The sequence below is a fragment of the Callospermophilus lateralis genome, chromosome 5 (assembly GCF_048772815.1).
Source record: "Callospermophilus lateralis isolate mCalLat2 chromosome 5, mCalLat2.hap1, whole genome shotgun sequence".
Lineage (NCBI taxonomy): Eukaryota > Metazoa > Chordata > Mammalia > Rodentia > Sciuridae > Callospermophilus > Callospermophilus lateralis.
The window spans coordinates 42,803,704-42,823,707 of NC_135309.1; the positions used below are offsets into that span (position 1 = coordinate 42,803,704).

General features: G+C 40.7%; 1 protein-coding gene, 1 non-coding gene and 2 pseudogenes across 2 annotated transcripts in view; all 4 read left to right on the top strand.

Annotated features, from left to right (window-relative positions):
- Nucleotides 1-20,004, top strand: part of Znf346 (zinc finger protein 346) — a 59,656-nt gene that overhangs the window by 17,595 nt on the left and 22,057 nt on the right. Inside the window, exons 2-5 of the mRNA XM_076855840.1 lie at nucleotides 4,404-4,507; nucleotides 5,289-5,381; nucleotides 7,082-7,226; nucleotides 11,291-11,476. Of these exons, the coding sequence (XP_076711955.1) occupies nucleotides 4,404-4,507; nucleotides 5,289-5,381; nucleotides 7,082-7,226; nucleotides 11,291-11,476 (528 nt within the window). The remainder of the gene's footprint in view (nucleotides 1-4,403; nucleotides 4,508-5,288; nucleotides 5,382-7,081; nucleotides 7,227-11,290; nucleotides 11,477-20,004) is intronic.
- LOC143399968 (PR domain zinc finger protein 10-like) lies at nucleotides 14,105-14,661 on the top strand (annotated as a pseudogene).
- On the top strand, nucleotides 15,565-17,924 carry LOC143399969 (PR domain zinc finger protein 10 pseudogene; annotated as a pseudogene).
- On the top strand, nucleotides 17,734-17,841 carry LOC143400638 (U6 spliceosomal RNA). The gene has a single exon (XR_013091535.1). It is a non-coding gene; the product is annotated as a U6 spliceosomal RNA (small nuclear RNA).

The following is a 20,004-nucleotide window of genomic DNA, read 5'->3' on the forward strand; positions in this document are numbered from 1 at the left end:
AAAATTCAGGCCACTTTGAAGTTTGTCCTGTCTTTTATTTCCCCCTGGGCCATTTTGCATCTCTTTGAAGTGTTCATAGCCTTATAATGGGCCAGGAGTGTATCTAACATGGGCCCTCTCACAGTCTCAGCCAGGGACATGCTTATCCCATTTATGACTAGCACTTCAGGTCAGTAGAGCCCTTGGCTCTTCCTGCCTCTGAGATCACCACTTCCACCAACTGCATGCATTGCAGCATAGAGGCCTCACCCACCATTTAGAACAGAAGTGGTATTGCCCTTCCCTGGGGAAGTTATTGGTTCTCTTCCTGCTCCTCTCTGGCAGGACCTCTGCTCCTGAGTGCATGAGGAAATGAGAGCAGCCCTGAGGGAAAGAAACCCACAGATCCCCACTGTTCTTACCCAAAGTACAACAGTTTCGGCTTTTTTTTTTTTTTTTTTTTTTATAGTTAGACACAATACCTTTATTTTATTTATTTATTTATTTATTTTAATAATTGTTCCCCCTTTTTTTTTTTTAAGAGAGAGAGAGAGAGAGAGATTCCCGCCCCCCACACACACAACATCTTTGTATGTGGTGCTGAGGATCCAACCGAGGCCACACGCATGCCAGGCGAGCGTGCTACCGCTTGAGCCATATCCCAGCCCCTTTATTTTATTTTTTTATGTTGTAATGAGGATTGAACCCAGGGCCTCGAACTTGCTAGGTGAGTGCTCTACCACTGAGCCACAATCCACTCAAAGTTCAATAGTTTTTTTGTTGTTTTTTGTTATGGGGGATGGAACCTGGGGGCACTCTACCACTGAGCTACATCCCCAGCCCTTTTTATTTTTTATTTTGAGACAGAGGACAGAGTCTTGCTAATGTTGCCAAGGCTGACCTCAAACTTGTGAACTCCTGCCTCAGCCTCCCATATGGCTGGTACTATAGGTATGCACCACCACACCCAGCAGAGTAATCTTTTCAACACATAAACTAGGGCTTGTTGCCTCTCATTACAGAAAGAATAAAATCTGAAGTTCATACTGCAATTTATGAGTCTTACATTCATTCAGCATCATCTAGTAGGCTTCATGTTGCCTCTCCAACTTTGTCTCCTACCACTCTTCTTTTACCACACTCTAGCTACACTGGCCTTCTCTCCATTCCTTGAACATGCCACTCATCCCGGCCTCAGAAAGTGGCTCAGGCAGGAACATTCTTTTCCCCTACACCTTCTTATGGCTGACACTTTCCTGTGAGTCTTCACTAACTATCCTGCCCCCATCATTTTCTACCAATTTACCTTGTTTCTATAGCATTCTCATTCTCTATCATTATCCTGCTTATTTATTTACTCTTTACCTTATGTGCTTTATTTATTGTCATGGCCCCAGCACTAAGTCCAGTGCTGGCATGGGCATGGCACTCTGAATACATAATGTGTGCATCATACAAGTGTACTCTCAGGTCAAAGAGTGGGTTCCAGCACAGAGTGTATTCATTTAGTAGGTATTAACCAAGTCCCTGCTTGTGGGTACAGTATTGTACTAAATAGTGGGGATACAGAGTCATAAATGGTGTGCCCCTTCCCTGTGTAGTCTATGGGAGTCAGATTCTGAATGTCCTCAAAAGGAGACCTATCTCCTTTAACAAAACAAAGTCTGGGGCTGGAGGTGTAGAGCAATGTTAGGGCACTTGCCTAGTGTGCCCAAGGTCCTGGTAGGATTCCCCAGCACCCTGTGGGTAGGGAGCAGGATCCAGAACCTCCAGGTGAGGAGGTGGTGGCTGGACTATGACCCCTGTCTCATCTTTCCATTCTGTGGAGCTTCTTGCCTCTTTTGAAAACCTGTGGCTCAGGCCATGTGCCATGGTGCATGCTTATAATCTTAGCAACTCAGAAGGCGAGACAAGAGGATCCTAAGTTCTGGGCCAGCAATTTAGTGAGGCCCTAAGCAACTTGATGAGAACCTGTCTCTAAATCAAATATAAAATAGGGCTGGGGATGTGGCTCATTGGTCAAGTGCCCCTGAGTTCAATCCCTGGTATCAAAAAAAAAGAGAGAGAGAGAGAGAGCTGAGGATGTAGCTTAGTAGTAAAGCAGTAAAGTGTCCTTGTGTTAAATCCCCAGCATCAAAAAAATAAAATACTCTGGCCCAGCAGTCTTCACAGACACAGCCAACCTTGGTTTCTCTGAACACAGCAAGGCAGGCAAAGTCTTTCACAAAAATTTACGAAACACTCTAGGAGAAAAGGAGAAAAATGTGGTAATAGAATTGTAATGCAAAAAAAAAAAAAATGCATAAAGACATTATGTGTATGGTGTGAACATACTTTATATACAGAGATATGAAAAATTGTGCTCTATATGTGTAATGCGTTCCACTGCTGTCATGTATTTAAAAAAGTTTTTAAAAATCGCACACTAAAAAAAAAAAAGAAAAAGAAAGAAAAATGTGGTAATAAACAAGAGATCCTACAGGACAGAAATATAGCCAGACAAACCTTTCTGCCCTAAAAGATGAGCATTTGATCTAATGGCATAGAGAGAGAGAGGCATCTTAGATGTTCTCCACCAAGAACCTTCCTCCTGGGCATCTTTTTTTTTTTTTTTTTTACCAGGGTTTGTAACCACTTAGCCACTTTCCTATCTCTCTTTATTTTGAGACAGGGTCTTGCTAAGTTGCTTAGGGTCTCACTAAATTGCTGAGGCTGGCTTTGAACTTGCCATCCTCCTGCCTCAGCCTCCTGAGTTACTGAGATGACAGACATGTGCCACCATGCCTGGCTTCTTCTCCTGGGCATCTTGACCACTTTTTGGAACTGGGAGAAAAGAAGCATGGGCTTGTTCTTCCCTCCTAGTTTTCTGGACTTGGCCTCTACTTCTTGTTATTGATGCTATGGTGGAATTCACATCTTGAGTGCGATGGCTCCCTTCTCAAAGAGGCAAGTTCTCCATGCCTAACAATTAAGCACAAGCTAAAACCATGTTTCCTACAGTATCAAACTTTTGTGATATGTTAGGTGATTGTAGAGGTTTCAAAGTCAGATCCAGAACAGTGAGATAATAATTCCCTTTTCAATTCTCCTGATTCTATCTGGTAGTAAGCCTCAGTTAGGTACTACCATGTCTTTTTTTCTTTTTTTGGTACTAGAAATTGAAACCAGGGTTTCATGCATGCTAGGCAAGTGCTCAACCACTGATCTACATCCCCAGCCATTTTTATTTTTATTTTAAGACCGGGTCTCGGGCTGGGGTTGTGGCTCAGTGGTAGAGTGCTTTCCTAGCACGTGCAAGGCCCTGGGTTCGATCCTAAGCACCACATAAAAATAAAAAAATAAAGGTATTGTGTCCAGCTACACCTAACAAATAAATATTTAAAAAAAAAATGATAGGGTCTCAACTGCTAAAGCTAGCCTCAAGCTTTTAAATTCTCTTGCCTCAGACTCCTGAGTTGCTAGGATTACAGGCAAGTACCACCATGCCTAGCTATAAAGATTACTTTTTTAAAAAAAAAAACTTTTTTTTTTTAGTTATACAGGGACACATACACTTCTTTTTTTTTCTTTTTTTTTTTCACAATACACTTATTTTGTTTATTTATTTTTATGTAGTGCTAAGGATTGATCCCAGTGCCTCACATGTGTGAGGCAAGCGCTCTGCCACTGAACCCCAACCCCAGTCCTAAAGATTCATTTTAAAGAGAAGTTACTAAGGGGGCTGGGGTTGTGGCTCAATGGTAGAGCGCTTGCCTAGCATGTGCAAGCCACTGGGTTCAATCCTCAGCACCACAAAAAGAAAGAAAGAAAGAAAGGTGTTGTGTTCATCTACAACTAAAAAATATTTTTTTAAAAAACAGTTACTTAGTAGGGGCTGGGATTGTGGCTCAGCGGTGGAGCACTTGCCTAGCATGGGCAGGACCCGGGTTTGATCCTTAGTACCACATAAAAATAAAGGCATTGTGTTGTGTCCATCTATACCTAAAAATAAATAAATAAATATTTTTTTAAAAAGTTACTTAGTAAAGAAGGTTTGTATTTATAAAATTATAAAATAAGTAATAATGCAGATGGTGTGAGATGATAGCATAATAACTGACTACATCATAACTACAGTAGAGTGCTTTCCTAGCACGTGCTAGGTGGTAGTAACTAACAACTTTGTATGTATTAGTATGACATTCTATTACTTAGTGCATGTGTTTAAGACAGGGTTGAAAGACAGTGCTGTTGGGGCTGGGCTTGTAGCTCAGTGGTAGAGTGTGTGCCTAGCAAGTGTGAGGCACTGGGTTCAATCCTCAGCACCACATAAAATAAATAAAAGGTATTATACCCATCTACAACTAATATATATATATATATATATAGACAGTGCTACTGCGATCATATTTGTCAACTCAGATTTTTTCTTTTCCCCTCTGTAGTGGAACACATGATCCAGAAGAACCAATGCCTCTTCACTAATACCCAGTGTAAAGTTTGCTGCGCCTTGCTGATTTCTGAATCCCAGAAGCTGGCACATTACCAGGTACCTTTTCCATTGAACCTTTAGCACTCCTTCACTTCTTTGATCCAGTGCCAAACCCTCACTTCTCCCTGACGTGCACCGTGAAATGTAATTCTTAGCACTCAGGCTTTATGTTCATGCATGTTGGCTTGTGACCTGTAGATTGAGGTGATTTCTCTGAGTCTCATCTCTCCCATTCAAATCAGGATCATTATAGTGTGTCTTCCCTTTCAACTTAGTAGAGTAGAAAGCAGAAACTATGAGTTTGAATTTTAGCTCTGCTACTCATCTTGGGCAAGAAACTTCACCATCTTTAGCCTCAGTTTCTTCATGCATGAGGAGATGATAATTTTCTCATTGATTATTGTGAAAACTAAATTTTTATTTATTTAGTTAGTTGTTGATAGACCTTTATTTTATTTTATTTTTTGGGTGTTGCTGGGGATTGAACCCAGAACCTTGTGCATGCAAGGCAAGCACTCTACTGACTGAGCTATATCCCCAGCCCCAATGGGCCTTTATTTTATTTATTTATGTGCAGTACTGAGAACTGAACCTAGTGCCTCACACATGCCAGGCAAGTGCACTACCACTGAACCACAGCCCTAGCCCCAGAAAATTAAATTTGATAGCATGTGAAGTGCCTCTCACAGTGTGGGGACTCGATAAACTAAGTTTCTTCCCCCACACTCTGCACCTCAGAAGTTTTTGTGAAGATGAATCAGATGAAAATCTAGTCTTTAATGCCTTCAATATGAAATGGCAGTTGGCTATCTTTGATCTTTTTCCTGGGTTCTTGCAGAGCAAAAAACATGCCAACAAAGTGAAGAGATACCTAGCAATCCATGGATTGGAGACATTAAAGGGGGAAATGAAGAGACTAGACTCAGATCAGGTAATACAGCTGCCATGTTGAGACCTCTCGCTTCCTGATGAAGCCAGCACACAGGTTGGTGTGGTGAAAGAGCCTGGACTTTGAGTCAGTCTAACTCGGCTACAAATCCTGCTCCTATTTTGTGACTTAGACAGGTTTTATTACTTCTCTGAGCCTCAATTTCTTTCTCTATGAAAATGGATAACATCCTAAATATCTACAGGATTTTCCTTAACTAAAGCAAGACAAGGTTTATAAAAAACACCCAACACAGAACCTGGCATGTAGTAAGGACTCAGTAAATAGAACTATTATTATTCATGCTACCCAACAATTTCTTAGAGCAGGACAAGAAACTATCCAAGAGAAAGTAGAGGGAAGAAAGCTGCTTACTTTCTTGAGAGCTGTAAAAAGTACTGAGTTTAGAATGTTTTGAGTAAATAAGTAAAACAAATGCCTGCTCTCATTAATTGGTAATTGCATTTAATTTGGGGGTCAGAATTACTGTGAGAATTATCTTGAAATAACCCCTCTCCCTTAGGAATACTTATTTCTGTTCTGTGGCAAGCTGTACACATGCAATGAGAAGTCAGTGAACCAGGCACTGCAGTTTCCTGGGTGGACAACTTTGGGCGAGCACTTCTCTCTGAACTTCACTCAAAGAGATGATTCCTATGTCTTAAGGCATTGTGAGGAGAAATTCCAGTTGCTAGTCGATGATCTATAAATAAAAGTTTATTTTACAAACTGCTACCTTGTATTTTAGTGGCCAGTGGTTTGAAGGACCTTGCTTGTCCCTTTTGGAAAGTCCCTGAATGTCTCCCCTCATGGCCTTTCTTATGATTTAAAATTGAAGAAGATAGGATGAACTCTGTGACTGGGCAAGTCACTTCACCTTGTTGTACTTCAGTTTCAACTCTTGGGGTAGCTGAGTAGTTCAAGTGAGATTACAGCACCTACCCCCAACAAAAGTTACTGAGCCCAAAATATCAACAGTGCCAAGGTTCAGAAATGCTAAATGAATACCTTGTTCAGAGATCAGACTTGCTTAGATTGGGACACCTTAATATAGGTTTAAAATATGTTTCCCAGCCTAACCATGATCAAAAAGTAAAATCCAATGATGTGCTTATTCAGAGAACTCTGAGCATCTACTGTGTGCCAGACTCCAACAGGGTTCAAGGAATAGGAAATAAAATGTGAGTCAAATAGTCCACACCTGAATTTTGCACTTGAGTTCACAGAAAAATCTTCTAAGCTGTGACACTGTGAGTTTAGGATGTTAGCAAACCATATTACAGAGGTCTACTTAGCTCTCTGGCATTACAGAGGAGGAGTAAGATTCTTCCTGGAATGCAAACATGAAGGGGCTTGATAATTATATGCTGATTATTTTCTTGAGTAAAAGTCTCCTAAAATGAAGAGCAGCTATTTCAAGTAGGCCTCAAAGGCTAAGCAGACAAGACATCAGGCAGGAAAGAAAGGAAGAACATTCTAGACAACAGGAATAGTTCAGGCAAAATAAGCAATAGAGAATAAAGTGGGGTATGATGAGTAGAGACTGGGACAAAATAGGTGGAACAAAATCCAAAAAGGCAGTTTGGGGGTTAATAAGTGAAGGGGGTCTTAAATGCCCAGTGTACTATGGGCACTGGGGAACCACTGAAGATTTTCTGGCCGGGCAGTGGCATGATCAGACCTGTGTTCTTTCTCTCAACCAGAAGAGCAGCAGAAGCAAAGACAAGAACCAGTGCTGCCCCATCTGTAACATGACCTTTTCCTCCCCTGTTGTGGCCCAGTCGCACTACCTGGGGAAGACCCACGCAAAGAACTTAAAGCTGAAGCAGCAATCCACTAAGGTGGAAGGTACTGGTTTTCCTGAGTAGTGCTATATTGGGACCCTTCCTGTCCTCAGGGCATTATTGCCAGGTGCTCCCAGAAATGTTCACTGGGACCACAGAGAGGTTGAACAGCTTTTGAGAGCTCTTATAAATATAAAAAGTATATTATATATATATACTGCACTTCATTGAAATGCAGCCTCAGAGTTATGCTCACCTAACCTCCCTTTCTTTGGTTCCACCAGTGTTTCCTCAGTAGAAGATTCTTAGCCTGGACTTTTGTCCTGACCAAAAACTGCAACTCAGAAATGCCAAAATTCTCCAAGACACACACACACACACTGTGAAAGTGTTCTGTCTCCTGCTTTTCCCACTTAATTTTTTCCCTCCCACTATCCACTTGCTCTTATTACCTTGTTCCAAGTTGAAAGCTAAGTCCGTGTCCTTTTCTCATGCTCAGGTTTTACCCTACTAACTTTAATCCTCAAAAGCTGCCTGTTCTCTACACAAGGACTTGCCTTTCAAAGCAGAATACTTCAGTGCCAACACTACTGCCCAGCAAGCTGTTTGCAGCTGCCATGGATTTGTTCCCAGTGCAGTGACTTCTAAAATAGCCTCTTTTATCTTGTCACCACTGGAGCTCACCCCTTGCTTTCATCTCATTAACTTCTGGTTTGCTGGAGTTTTTAACCTCTGCTAACTGCAGTTAGTTAAGAGGGAAAGTTCTTTGATCTTTGTTTCATTTTTTTCTTGTGAATTTTTGCTTCTGTATTTTGTGCCACAAAGTAGGCTACACTATTTGTACTATTTGTTTTACTGTGTTATGAAAACAAGACAATAATATTTGGAAGTTTTGAAGATAGGGTGAAAACGCACTCATAATTATACCTTCTTATCACACCTAAATCTAGTTACTCAATGTATGAAACAATGAAATATGGCCTTTGAAGTCATAGATACCCAGGTTTAAAACCTGATGCTGCTGTTTATCATTTGTATAACTTCTTTGTGTCTGAGTTTCCTCACCTGTAAAATGTTAACGCTGTCTACTTCATAGATGTGAGGTTAAAATAATGTATGTTAAAAACCTAGGACATAATAGATGCTCAGTAAATGATCATTGTTGTCACCATTAAAATAGCCAGTGGGTAGAATTCCCTCATAAAATGCAATAGTTGATCCAGTATCCACCACTGGGAACATGCCATTGGCCTTGCTTACGATTAATTAATCATTGACTTGTACTGATTGCTTTTGCTTAAAACCAGTATTGGTACAAATCATGATGCCACAATGTTTAAGCATTAGGCCAAAGGATACTAGCTTAAGAACTAAACTTTATCAAGCCATATGTATCTTTCCACAAATGGGAAAATTCTCAGGAACAAATCTTATCCCAAAACTTCCACACTAAAGAGTTTATTTTTCATATTTACTTTTAGCCTTTGTCACTTGAAGATAATGTTTTTACATAGTTGTCATCATAGTCCATGAATCACTTGTATTGTTTTTACTTTTCATTCGATTTTTGTAATTTAAGCACTTTTCCATGTAATCATGTACATGTTTGTAACTTCTTGAAATTAAACATTTTCCTAATGTATAAGTAATATATGCATGTTGTAAAAAACATGGAAAATATAGATGAATAGAAAAATTATCATAATTTTACCCTTGAGCAATAACCACTGTTAACATTTTGGAGTACTGTTTCTCCTAAAAACTTTTTTTGTTAGGTATGTGTTTATGTGTGTTTATCTGTTTGTATATTTGCTATGTGTATATTTAGGTTAATTGCATATATAGGAGCATATAAACATAGAATACCTTAAAAACTTTGTTTTTTTAAAAAAATGACACACACTCATTATGAATAATTCAAATTATTCATAATTCAAATACAATTCAAACAGTGTAAATGTACAAAAAATAAATTAAAATAACACCAAAATCCTACCACCAAGAGAACTACTCTTAATATGTGGATGACATTTCAAAATGCCAGTATACATAGATAGATGGCAGTTATTTTTAATAGTGACATGACCATATTGTATGTATATTTCTCATTTATATTTTTAATTTAATATAACATTTATATTTCCCTGTGTAACTAAAAACTATTTTTGTAAACATTTAGAGTGACTACATTATAACCACATTCAACCATTCCCCTAATGTTAAACATTTGAGTTTTCCTCTTCCGTTTTCCTGGTATTATAAATAACACTACAGTGGACATCCCTGTAGAATATTCTTTCCATATGTCCCTTGCACATGCTAGGCAAGCATTCTACTACTAAACTATATCCCCAGCACTTTTTATTTTTTATTTTGAGACAAGGTCTCACTAAGTTGCCCAGGCTGGCCTCAAACTTACAGTCCTCCTTTGTCAGCCTCCTGATTAGCTGGAATTATAGGCTTCCAGCACTGCCTCCAATTCAATGACCTTTATCTCTTAATGACTATTATTATCTCTTTTCTGATGTCAAAAAATCTACATTCATTGTAGAAGAATTGGAAAATATGGAAAAATACTTTTTGACTTTGTTTTCATACAGTCACTTACCTATGGTTTTTGCTGTTTTAGAAAATTGAGGACACAAGAAACAAATTGCTTTATAACCTGCCTTTTTCTCCCATTCATCACCACAAACAATATTTTCTTATATTCTACAACACGAAGTTTACCTTTTCCATGGCTTGCTGAAACAAAAATTAATGGCCAGAGAGATTGAGATTCCTTATACTGGAAAACTATTGTGGGAATAGCCAGCAAATTTCTTATGGCTTGAGAAAAATCTCCAAATGGCCCCAGTTGAAGTGGTACAGGGACAGAATAGCATCTGAGCCATCTCATCTACCTGTGAGTGCTGCTGTGCTCTATCCCTTCTCTACCACTGATGGTGGTTCTGGGATCCACATTTTTATAGCAGTGGTTGCTAGGTTAACATTGTTCCCCATCAGTACTTATTAGCGAGTCATGGTATCCACTTTATAAGGCATCAGCACAGCCTGCAGTCAACATCAGGACCCATGCTGACTCACAGGAAGCTCATACTATGCCCATACCAGGCTCTACTTCACTGAATCACACCCCAGCACAGTCAGGGAAAGCATCAGTTGTAGCCTTCTTGCCACACTCTGGCAGCTGGGCGTGGCAAAGAGAGCTTGGGCTCTAAGGTCACACTGACCTGGGTTCACTCACTAGCTTAGTGATCTTAGGCAAGCCACTTTACCTATCTGAGCCTCAGTTTTTCTCTGTAATTTGGCAAAATAATGCAAACATCATTAGGGTGGTTCTGAAGAACAGAGAGAAAAAAATATGTACAAAATGTGTAACCTGATGTTCACTGTCCTCTCTCCCTCACTCAGCGTAGAAAGCAGTGTAGCCTAAAAGGCATCACTAGTGTGGTTTCCTGACCTCATATGAGCTCAGAACCTCAATGTCTACATCAGTGCAGTGGTCCCAGCTCTGTATCTGGGATACTTTTTTTTTTTTTTTTTTTAGTTGTAGATGGACACAATACATTTATTTTGTTTATTTACTTTTTTATGTGGTGCTGAGGGTAGAACCCATGCCTCACACATGCTAGGTGCGCACTCTACCACTGAGCCACAACCCCAGCCCCTAACTGGGATATTGTGAAGATGCAAATAAAATACCCAAACTTCTTACCCACTTGCTATGAAAGTCCAGGAAATTCTGAGGGACGAAAAGATTGCAGTATGCACCTCTAGTTTGTAATAATTAAGCAACTTAATGGCAGAAGTTCAGAGTCTCTTCATGGTATGAGAAAATCAGGACTTGAATGCCTAAAGTAGTTGAAGCTGCTGAGCACATTAACTGCTTCTGGACTATCCCAGATCTTCCCAATTTTCCCAATTAGAGAAGGTGTTCATTGTGTGATTCACATAGGCAGTGCCACATCTGCCAGTATGATTAAATAGTGACACTGCCTTCCTTTCTCTTCAGCATATTTGAAAGCTTGGCACCTTCTGGGTTTTTTCATTGTTTCTGTTTGAACTCTTTCACCGCAGCTCTGTCGAAACGCCTTACAAATCCTTTCCTTGTGGCCTCCACCTTAGCCTTGCACCAGAATAGAGAGATGATAGACCCAGACAAGTTCTGCAGCCTTTGTCATGCGACTTTCAACGACCCCGCCATGGCTCAACAACATTATGTGGGCAAGAAACACAGGAAACAGGAGACCAAGCTCAAACTCATGGCGCACTATGGGCGGCTAGCGGACCCTGCTGTCACTGACTTATCAGGTGAGAGGGCCCAGCTCCCATTCAGAGCTGGATCAGGTCTTGACCATTGGGGCCAGGTCTGTGCTTCTACTACTTATGTTTTCTAAAGTAAGATTTGCAAACTTAGATGCCTGTAGAAGTCAGGCTGGAAATTTAAATGAGCACGAGTGAGAAAGGGATGTGGTCAGCTGAAAAGTGCATGCCTCTCCTAATCAGCTCTAGACTATTCAGTTTTTCAGAAAACTCTGGAAAGCCAGATTTTTATAGGAATTTCTCTTAATTTTTTTATTTTTAGTGCTGGTGATCAAATCCAGGACCTTGCACATACTAGGCAAGTGTTCTATCACTGAGCTATGTCCCCTGCCCAAATTTCTCTGAGTTTTAAGTGGGACTAAATTTAAAAAATTTTAAACCCTGTGTGAGTAAAACCCAGTGTGCAAATCAGATTTGAGCCAAGGGCCACCGGTTTATAACCTCTGATTTAAACTCTCTTGCAAGTTTTGAGCTATATCTCAAAAATTGACTTCTGTGTACAAGGCCCTGCAGTCAATATTCAGTACTGAAAAACAAAGAACCCTCATATGTAGGTCTCAGTAGCCTGTGCTGCTGGATTTTGAGTGTCCTCAGCATATTGCTTTCCTAGGAGCAGGGGCCTGTCATACATATCCTTGGGATAGTGTAGTTAAGGAGACCATTCTGGCTCAGAGAATATTTTCTACTTCCTTAACCTCAAGGTTTCAATCAAACCTGTAATCTCAGCTGCTTGGGTAGCTGAGGTGGGAGGATCACAAGTTAAAAGCCAGCTTCAGCAATTTAGCAAGGCCCTAAGCAACTTAGCAAGACCCTGTCTCAAAATACAAATAATGCTGGTGATGTTGCTCAGTGGTTAAGGGCCCCTGGGTTCAGTCCCCAGTACCACCATCCCTCCCTCCACCAAAAAAAAAAAAAAAAAGATTTTAATCAATATCACTAGAGTGGGAATTCATAAACAATTAGGGGATCCCTCCCATTATAGTAACTACTCACAGCCTATAATAAATGTGTGTGTGTGTGTGTGTGTGTGTGTGTGTATTAAGGAAATGTTATTATTGTCTCTTTCATTGAGTCAGGAAATATTGTTGAGTGCCTACTATGTTCCCTTATTGAAGAGTAATAGTAGAGCCTACATGACCACTGGTGTTGGTCCTCATTGCTCCCTCAGGGTAGGTGAATGCTAGGAGGGAAAAATCTAAGTGGAAGAGGTAGAAGATAAAGTATTCTCATGTTGACCTGGCAAACTTTGGCAAGCCATGGAGGTACAAGTCAACACTTGAGACCTTCTCAGTATCTAGATGTGGAACAGCTGGGCTTCAGAGAGCTTGCTGCTTAGAATCATCTGTTCTCTTCCCATAATCATAGGGAGGGTGAACAACCCAGTGCCATAGATGTTCCAGATCACATATGGGCACAAGGTGGGAGGGATCATGCTTCTTTAACAACCGTCCAAACACCAAGGCAGCCATACATATAGGCCGTTCCTGAGCCTTGCTGACATGAATGAAACAGGTGCAAAGCAATGATCAGGAAGCACGGGGAGAAAACTATGGGCCAGGTCCTTTATCTGGGTGCCAGGGATTGTTCATCCAGTACCTGCTGCATAAATTACTTCAAGATAGGGAAGGGGTATCTGGTATTTACTTACTGTTCCCTCATACAGGCAGGGTCATTCCCATATGCTAAGGATTCTTTAAATTTAAGAACGAAGAAGCTCAGAGCCTCCCTTCTTGATGGCCTCCTTTTTGGCCTGCAATTAATACATATAACATTATGTCCAATTGCCTGCCCAAGATTCCCTTGCAGCAGACCTTTCTTCCTTCACTCCAACTCTGACTCCTTCCATAGTCCTCCCAACTCTCGTCTTTCTTTCTTTTTTTTTTTTGTTCATTAGCAGGACTGAGTCATTGCAGTGTTTAGCTGCTTATTTTAACTTGTGTCCATTGTGCTCTTCTGGCTCAAACCAAAGCCGCCTCCTTATCTCTGTCTTCCCCCTCCATTTTTCAGAGGCTAAATTACTTAATCCTAGAATCACTAGCTTTGGGTTTTTGGTTTGTTATTTTGCTTGAGGCATCTGAGTACTTTACAGATTAGCCCAGATCTTTACTGAAAACCTAAGCAGAGGACAGGTGTGCTGGCAAATGCCTGTAATCTCAGCTACTCGGGGAGGCTGAGGCAGGAGGATCTCAAGGTCAGCCTCAGCAACTTAATATGACCCTGTCTCAAAAAGGGTTAGGGATATAACTCAGTGGTAGAGTGCCCCTAGCCCCTAGGTTCAATCTCCAGTACCACAAAAAAGAAAAAAAAAAAAAAAAAAACATAATCAGGGAGGTAGCAAGATTGGAAGTTTGATTTCCATCACTCTTAGAGAGAAATGATCTGGGACCCACTGATTCCATCTTCTTGTTCCCAATGTCATGTTTTTTGTAGAGACACTTTTTGTCAGTTATGAATACAACATGTGGTACATAGGTCACTGTTCCCTCCCCATGCTGCATCGGTACCCCAGACTTTGAGCTGTTGAGTACAGGAAAAATGGACTTCAAAGTTGGAATCTCATACATGTAATTAAGGTCTGCAGAGCACAAATAGAATGCTGCCCAGGGGTAATTTGTTTCAGACAATGGAACTGTGGCTCAGATGTTTACACTGATAACCAGGTTTATCCACCCCAGCAACTGGTATACATGGCATACGGTGCCTTCTACACTTCATGAATGGTCTGGAGCACATTTTGGTATATATGCACCTTGTGAAAGCCATGTGGACTCTGATTAAAGACTCGGGTAACTTATATCTAACATCCTAGTAGACCTTATTATTGGTGCATAACCAGGTGCTGCCAGTCTTCTGGCAACCCTGCAGAACATTACTGATAGGAGGCAAAAAAAAAAAGACAAGCATAGAGAAGAAGATAGTGAAGACATATAATGACACATATTCTTCAGTGAGCCCAGTGCATTTTCCCTTGTATCCAATCCCTAACCAATTCTTGTTCACTTGACCCAGGGTAAATCTTCCCATAGTCCTCTACAAAGCAGATTCCTTCCCATGGTCCTCTACAAAGACAGGTTCCTTGGGGGAGTGCTCGCCAAAAGGCATATTCCTAAGCATACCATGTGGAAGGACCCCTTGTCAATGGGCCTAAGTGGAAAGATTGCAATATCCTCTAAAATTTCCTTTCCTTTTTTTTTTTTTTTTGGTACTAAGGATTGAACCCAGGGGTGCTTAACCACTAATGCACATCCCCAGCCCTTTTATATGTTTTTATTTAGAGACAGGGTCTTGCTGAGTTGCTTAGGGCCTTGCTAAATTGCTGAGACTGGCTTTGAACTCAAAATCATCCTGCCTCAGCCTCCCAAGCCACTGGGATGGGGTGTGCACTACCACACCTGGCTAAAAGTTCCTCTTGATAAAGGGGTTGGAAAAGGTAGGAATTTGGTTGAAGACTTATGATTCAAGTTGTTTGATGAGGACCTTTGTAATGGATGATGTTTATTCATCCTAGAATCACCTGGAGCCAAGCCTGATAGTTGAACAGGTAAGGCCACCATGTAATTATACAGTGACAAAGAGCATGTAGCCTGGGGATGAAGGTGTAACTCAGTGGTGTAACTCAGGTTGCTTATTATACACAAGGTCTTGGGTTCAATCTCCAGCCCCACCAAAAAAAAAAAAAAAAAAAAAATGAAGGAAAGAAAAGAAATTCTGGAACCTAAGGAGAAACTGAAGGCTTGGTGTGCTGTATCCTATGCTGAGTTTGTGAATCAAAAAACTTCATGACATTTTTGAGGGGGAAAAAAAGTTCTAAGAAAGCAAGAAAAGAATTAGTCCTGCTGTGAATGGAACTGCTGATATATAAACTGAGATGAGTTGCAATGGCATCTCATGACAAGAAACTAGATGTGCTTAGCAGAGCAAGAAACTGAAAAAAGCCCAGATCAACATCCAGGGTGTCCTCTAAAGTTTATCCAAACACTATCCCAAGGCCTCAGCTTCTATATGAAACCAGTCTTCTTTAGAACACATGTCATAAACACCCTGTACCTGTAGCCACAGTACAAAGAGAGCATAGCATGGCGCTCATCCAGAGCACTGCAACAGCTAGTGACATGTACAGGCCAAATGCATCCAAAACAGACCTCTCAGCATTTGTCTATTTGGAGTCTTTCCAGCCTATTGAATCTTTGCAATGTGGGAAAGCCATCAGTGAAAAGGATAACCTCCCAACCAGTGTCCATGAAAAGGTCAATCTGGATCACCAACAATGACATTTCCATAGATGGGAGAATTGCCCATTGACCTGTGATCTCTATAACAGTCTTCAGCACCAGTGCTTTCTTAGAAAGCCACATGAGGTTCCATTCAGATGAGAAAACTTGCTCTTGCATTTTTTTTGCTCAGAATCCTTTGACCCCTTTGATTTGTTAAAAGATCATGTGACCATTCATATCAATTATAGCTGTCTTACCTGCCCAATTTATAAGAAACAATTCTCAGATTTCAGCCACATGAAAAAGCAGACGAACTGCTTCCACTGAGAAAATATTTACCAGTGCACAGAGTGTGACAAGACCTCCTGTCACCCCAGTGAACCGCAGCTCCATATGCTCCAGCGTTTAAACCACATGCATCCTGTGTACTCCCTGTGGGAAGCAATTTAACCAGAAAAGACAAACTATGGAAACACATGCAAAGGATGCATAATCCTGAGAAGGAAAGCAAGAAAGCCAATCACAGCAGCTCCCAAATGTTCACACCTCCCATCACATCCATAGATTATGACAGCTTCATGTTCAAATGCCACCTGTGGGTGACAGGCTTACAGAATAAGTCATGCTGGCAAACCACTTATCAAAGACGCACCCAGGGGCTGGGGATGTGGCTCAAGCGGTAGTGCGCTCGCCTGGCATGCGTGCAGCCCGGGTTCAATCCTCAGCACCACATACAAACAAAGATGTTGTGTCTACCAAAAACTAAAAAAAAAAATAAATATTAAAAAAAAAAAAAGATGCACCCAGACTTAAAGATAAATAAGTGCCAGCTGCAATTACAGGTGTCAGCAAGCTTTAAAGCCCATATTCTGGATTTTTGTTTTTGGGGGGGTTTTGGTTGTCTTTGTTTGTTTTGTTTTGTTTTTTTGAATCTTTATTGTTTTTTGGTACTAGGGATTGAACTCAGGGGCATTTTACCACTGAGCTCTAATCCCTGTCCCTTTTATTTTTTGAGACAGAGTTTTACTAAGTTAATGAGATTCTCACTAAGTTGATAAGGCTGGACTCAAACTTGTGATCTTCCTGCTTTAGCCTCCCATGTAGCTAGGATTACAGGTGCGTGCCACGAAGCACAGCTAAAGCCCATATTCTGAAGAACCATCCAGCAGCTGAGCTCCCATAAAACATTCAGAAATTTCATCCTGGTGGTCCTGGAAAACCAGAACCCCGTGCTTATTACCCATACCCAGCTGAGAAATGTCATAGCTGCCCCTCCTGTCTCCTTCCCTTATTGCTCCAAATAGCACAATAGCAAGACCAGGAAGGCCCGACTCATTCAAAAGAAGCATCCAGAGTATTCCCAGCTCCCTTGTACCATTTATACCATATTGACGACAGTTATGATCACTTCTGTGCCAGCTGTTTTAACTACAGATAGTGCCATGGAGAGACTGCCCACAACAGACCTGCTAACCTGAACAATGACAGAACTTTACCAAACCTCAATGGATTAAAGTCAAAGAGACCACCAGAGAATTTAGTCTGTCCCTGTGTCACACTCTGCATGTGGTCTCCAGCAACCTCAGCATTTGCAACTTCACATGGTTTTATGGCTCAGCCTACTTTGCCTCACCACTCTCAGCAATCTATTATGGATGTTGGCCAGTTCCATGATTGTCATATGCATACCCAGCATGTCATCCAGGTGCAGCACATCCAGGTCACCCTGGTCACCACCTCAACTCTGTCTTTATCTAGGGGAGATGGGCAGGTGTTGAGTCCCTCTGTCCAGCAGTCTCACTGTGGGCTTTGCCTCTCCCGTGTAAAAGGCACAAGGGCAGACTATGTATCAGCAGCAGCAAAATTCCTGCATAACACACATACCTACCTGCTGCTTGGAATTCCTTCTGTGTCAGTTTACCTAAGATTCAAATGATGAAGTCCTTCGGGTCATTTTGTGATCACGGATACTGGTTTGACAAGTAAGAGCAGTTACTCTGGGTCATTATATGTTATCAGAAAGTCAACCCAGTGCTCACTTCGGCAACACATATACTAAAATTGGAATGAAACAAAGAAGATTAGCATGGCCCCTGCACAAGGATGACACAAAAAAAGAAAGAAAGAAAGTCAACCAAAATTGGAGAAAAAGCAAACTTCTTCTCTGGTGTCCAGGTTTAGCCATCTGCCAGCCAACAGATCACATGGTGATCTGTTGTTAAAACCACCAGCAGCATGAATGGAAACAGGGAAATGAATATTATTACTATTTTTTTTTCTTTTTATTTATTTATTATTTTTTTGGTCCTGGGGATTGAACCCAAGGACGCTTAATTACTGAGCCACATCCCCAGCCCTTTTTATTTATTTAGATAGATAGTTTTATTTTGAGACAGGGCCTTGCTAAGTTGCTAAGGCTGGGCTTGAACTTGTTATCCTCTGCCTCAATCTCCCAGGCCACTGGAATTACAGATATGTGCCATTATGCTCAGCAGAAGTGTATATTATTAAACCATGATTTCATTCTTTCTCTAGAATCAAGACATCTTGTCTTTTCTTATGCATAAGTCTGAAAGCTTCTGACACTTAAAACTGTTAAGATTTACTGTTCAGCTGGAGTTGTGACTCAGAGGTTGAGCGCTCACTTAGCATGTATGAGGCATTGGGTTCAATCCCCAGCACCACCTAAAAAAATAAATAAAGATATATATCCACCTATAACTAAAAAAAAAAAGATTTATAGGCCTGGGCATATAGCTTAATGGTAGAGTACTTGCCTTAGCAGCCTTGAGGCCCTGGTTCCATCCCCAGGAAATTTACAGTTCACTCAAGAATTGGGAAAATACTTTTTTTTTTTTTTGTATCAGGGATTGAACAGGGGCACTCAACCACTGAGCCACATCCCCAGCTCTTTTTAGTATTTTATTTAGAGACAAGGTCTCATTGAGTTATGTAGTTACTTAGCACCTCACTATTGCTAAGGCTGGCTTTGAACTCACAATCCTCCTGCCTTTGTCTCCCTAGCCACTGGGATTACAGATGTGCATCACCATGCAAATTACAATTTTGACACTTACACCTGCACTAGGTTATTTTGCCAAGGTCATCTTTACCAATAGTCATCTTGACTATTCAAACACTCTGGGTTTCTGCCAAGAAATAGAGATCATTCAGGGGAAAATAAATTTCAAGATGGAGAAACTAGTCAGGTGTTTTTTTTTTTTTTTTTTAACACATTAATAAGCCTTCTCCTTTTCGGCACATCAAGTGGCATATTATGTTTATACCAGAGGTGGAAACAGAATATACCAAAGCCCATGATAATTGAATTTCTTTGTTTTGTTTAGTTCAGTTTTGTTTTTTCCTTTTGTGGTACTAGGGATTGAACCCAAGGAACCTCTGCCACTGAGCTACATCCTCAGCACTCTTTTTATTTTTTATTTTGAGACAGGTTCTTACTAAGTTGCCCAAACTGGCCTCAAACTTGTAGTCCTGTGGCCATAGCCACCCAAGTAGCTGGGATAGCAGGTATGTGCTATTGTGCCTGGCTCCATAGATATTGGATTTCTCAATTCCAAGCTATGGCACCAGGGAAGAAGCAGCATTTTAATGGAGTGTGTTAGGTTGGGACTGCTTTATCTTGTGTAGTTGAGTTTTCAAAATTTAACAAAGGGAGCCTATTTAAAAAAAAAAAATTTAAAGGTGAAACAAAAGTTTGACAATGTTCTTAAAAAAAAAAAAAAATGTTAGGCTGGGTTTGGTGGTGCACACCTGTAATCCCAGTGGCTCGGGAGGCTGAGACAGGATGATCACAAGTTCAAAGCCAGCCTCAGCAACCACAAGGCATTAAGCAACTCAGTGAGAACCTGTCTCTAAATAAAATACAAATTAAGGCTGGGGATGTGGCTCAGTGGTCGAGTGCCCCTGAGTTCAATCTCCAGTAACCAAAAAAAAAAAAAAAAAACTTGTCTAAATTCTTTTTTTATTACACCAAAAAGAGAAAAGTTTGCCTTGATGTCAGCAGAATTTAAACCCTGCACTAAAGCTTTGCCTCCCTACCCTGGTTTGGTTATATTAAGTAGGAGATATTGATACCAAAAAAAATTACTAAAACTAGCTAAGTGCAGGGGCATATATGTATAATCTCAGTGACTTGGGAGACTGAGGCAGGAAGGAGGATAGCAAGTTTGAGAACAACCTAGGCAATTTAGCAAGATTCTCAGCAATTTGGCAAAAACCTGTCTCAAAATAAATAAAGACTGGAGATGCCTCTGGTTTCCATCCCCAGTATCACAAAAATAA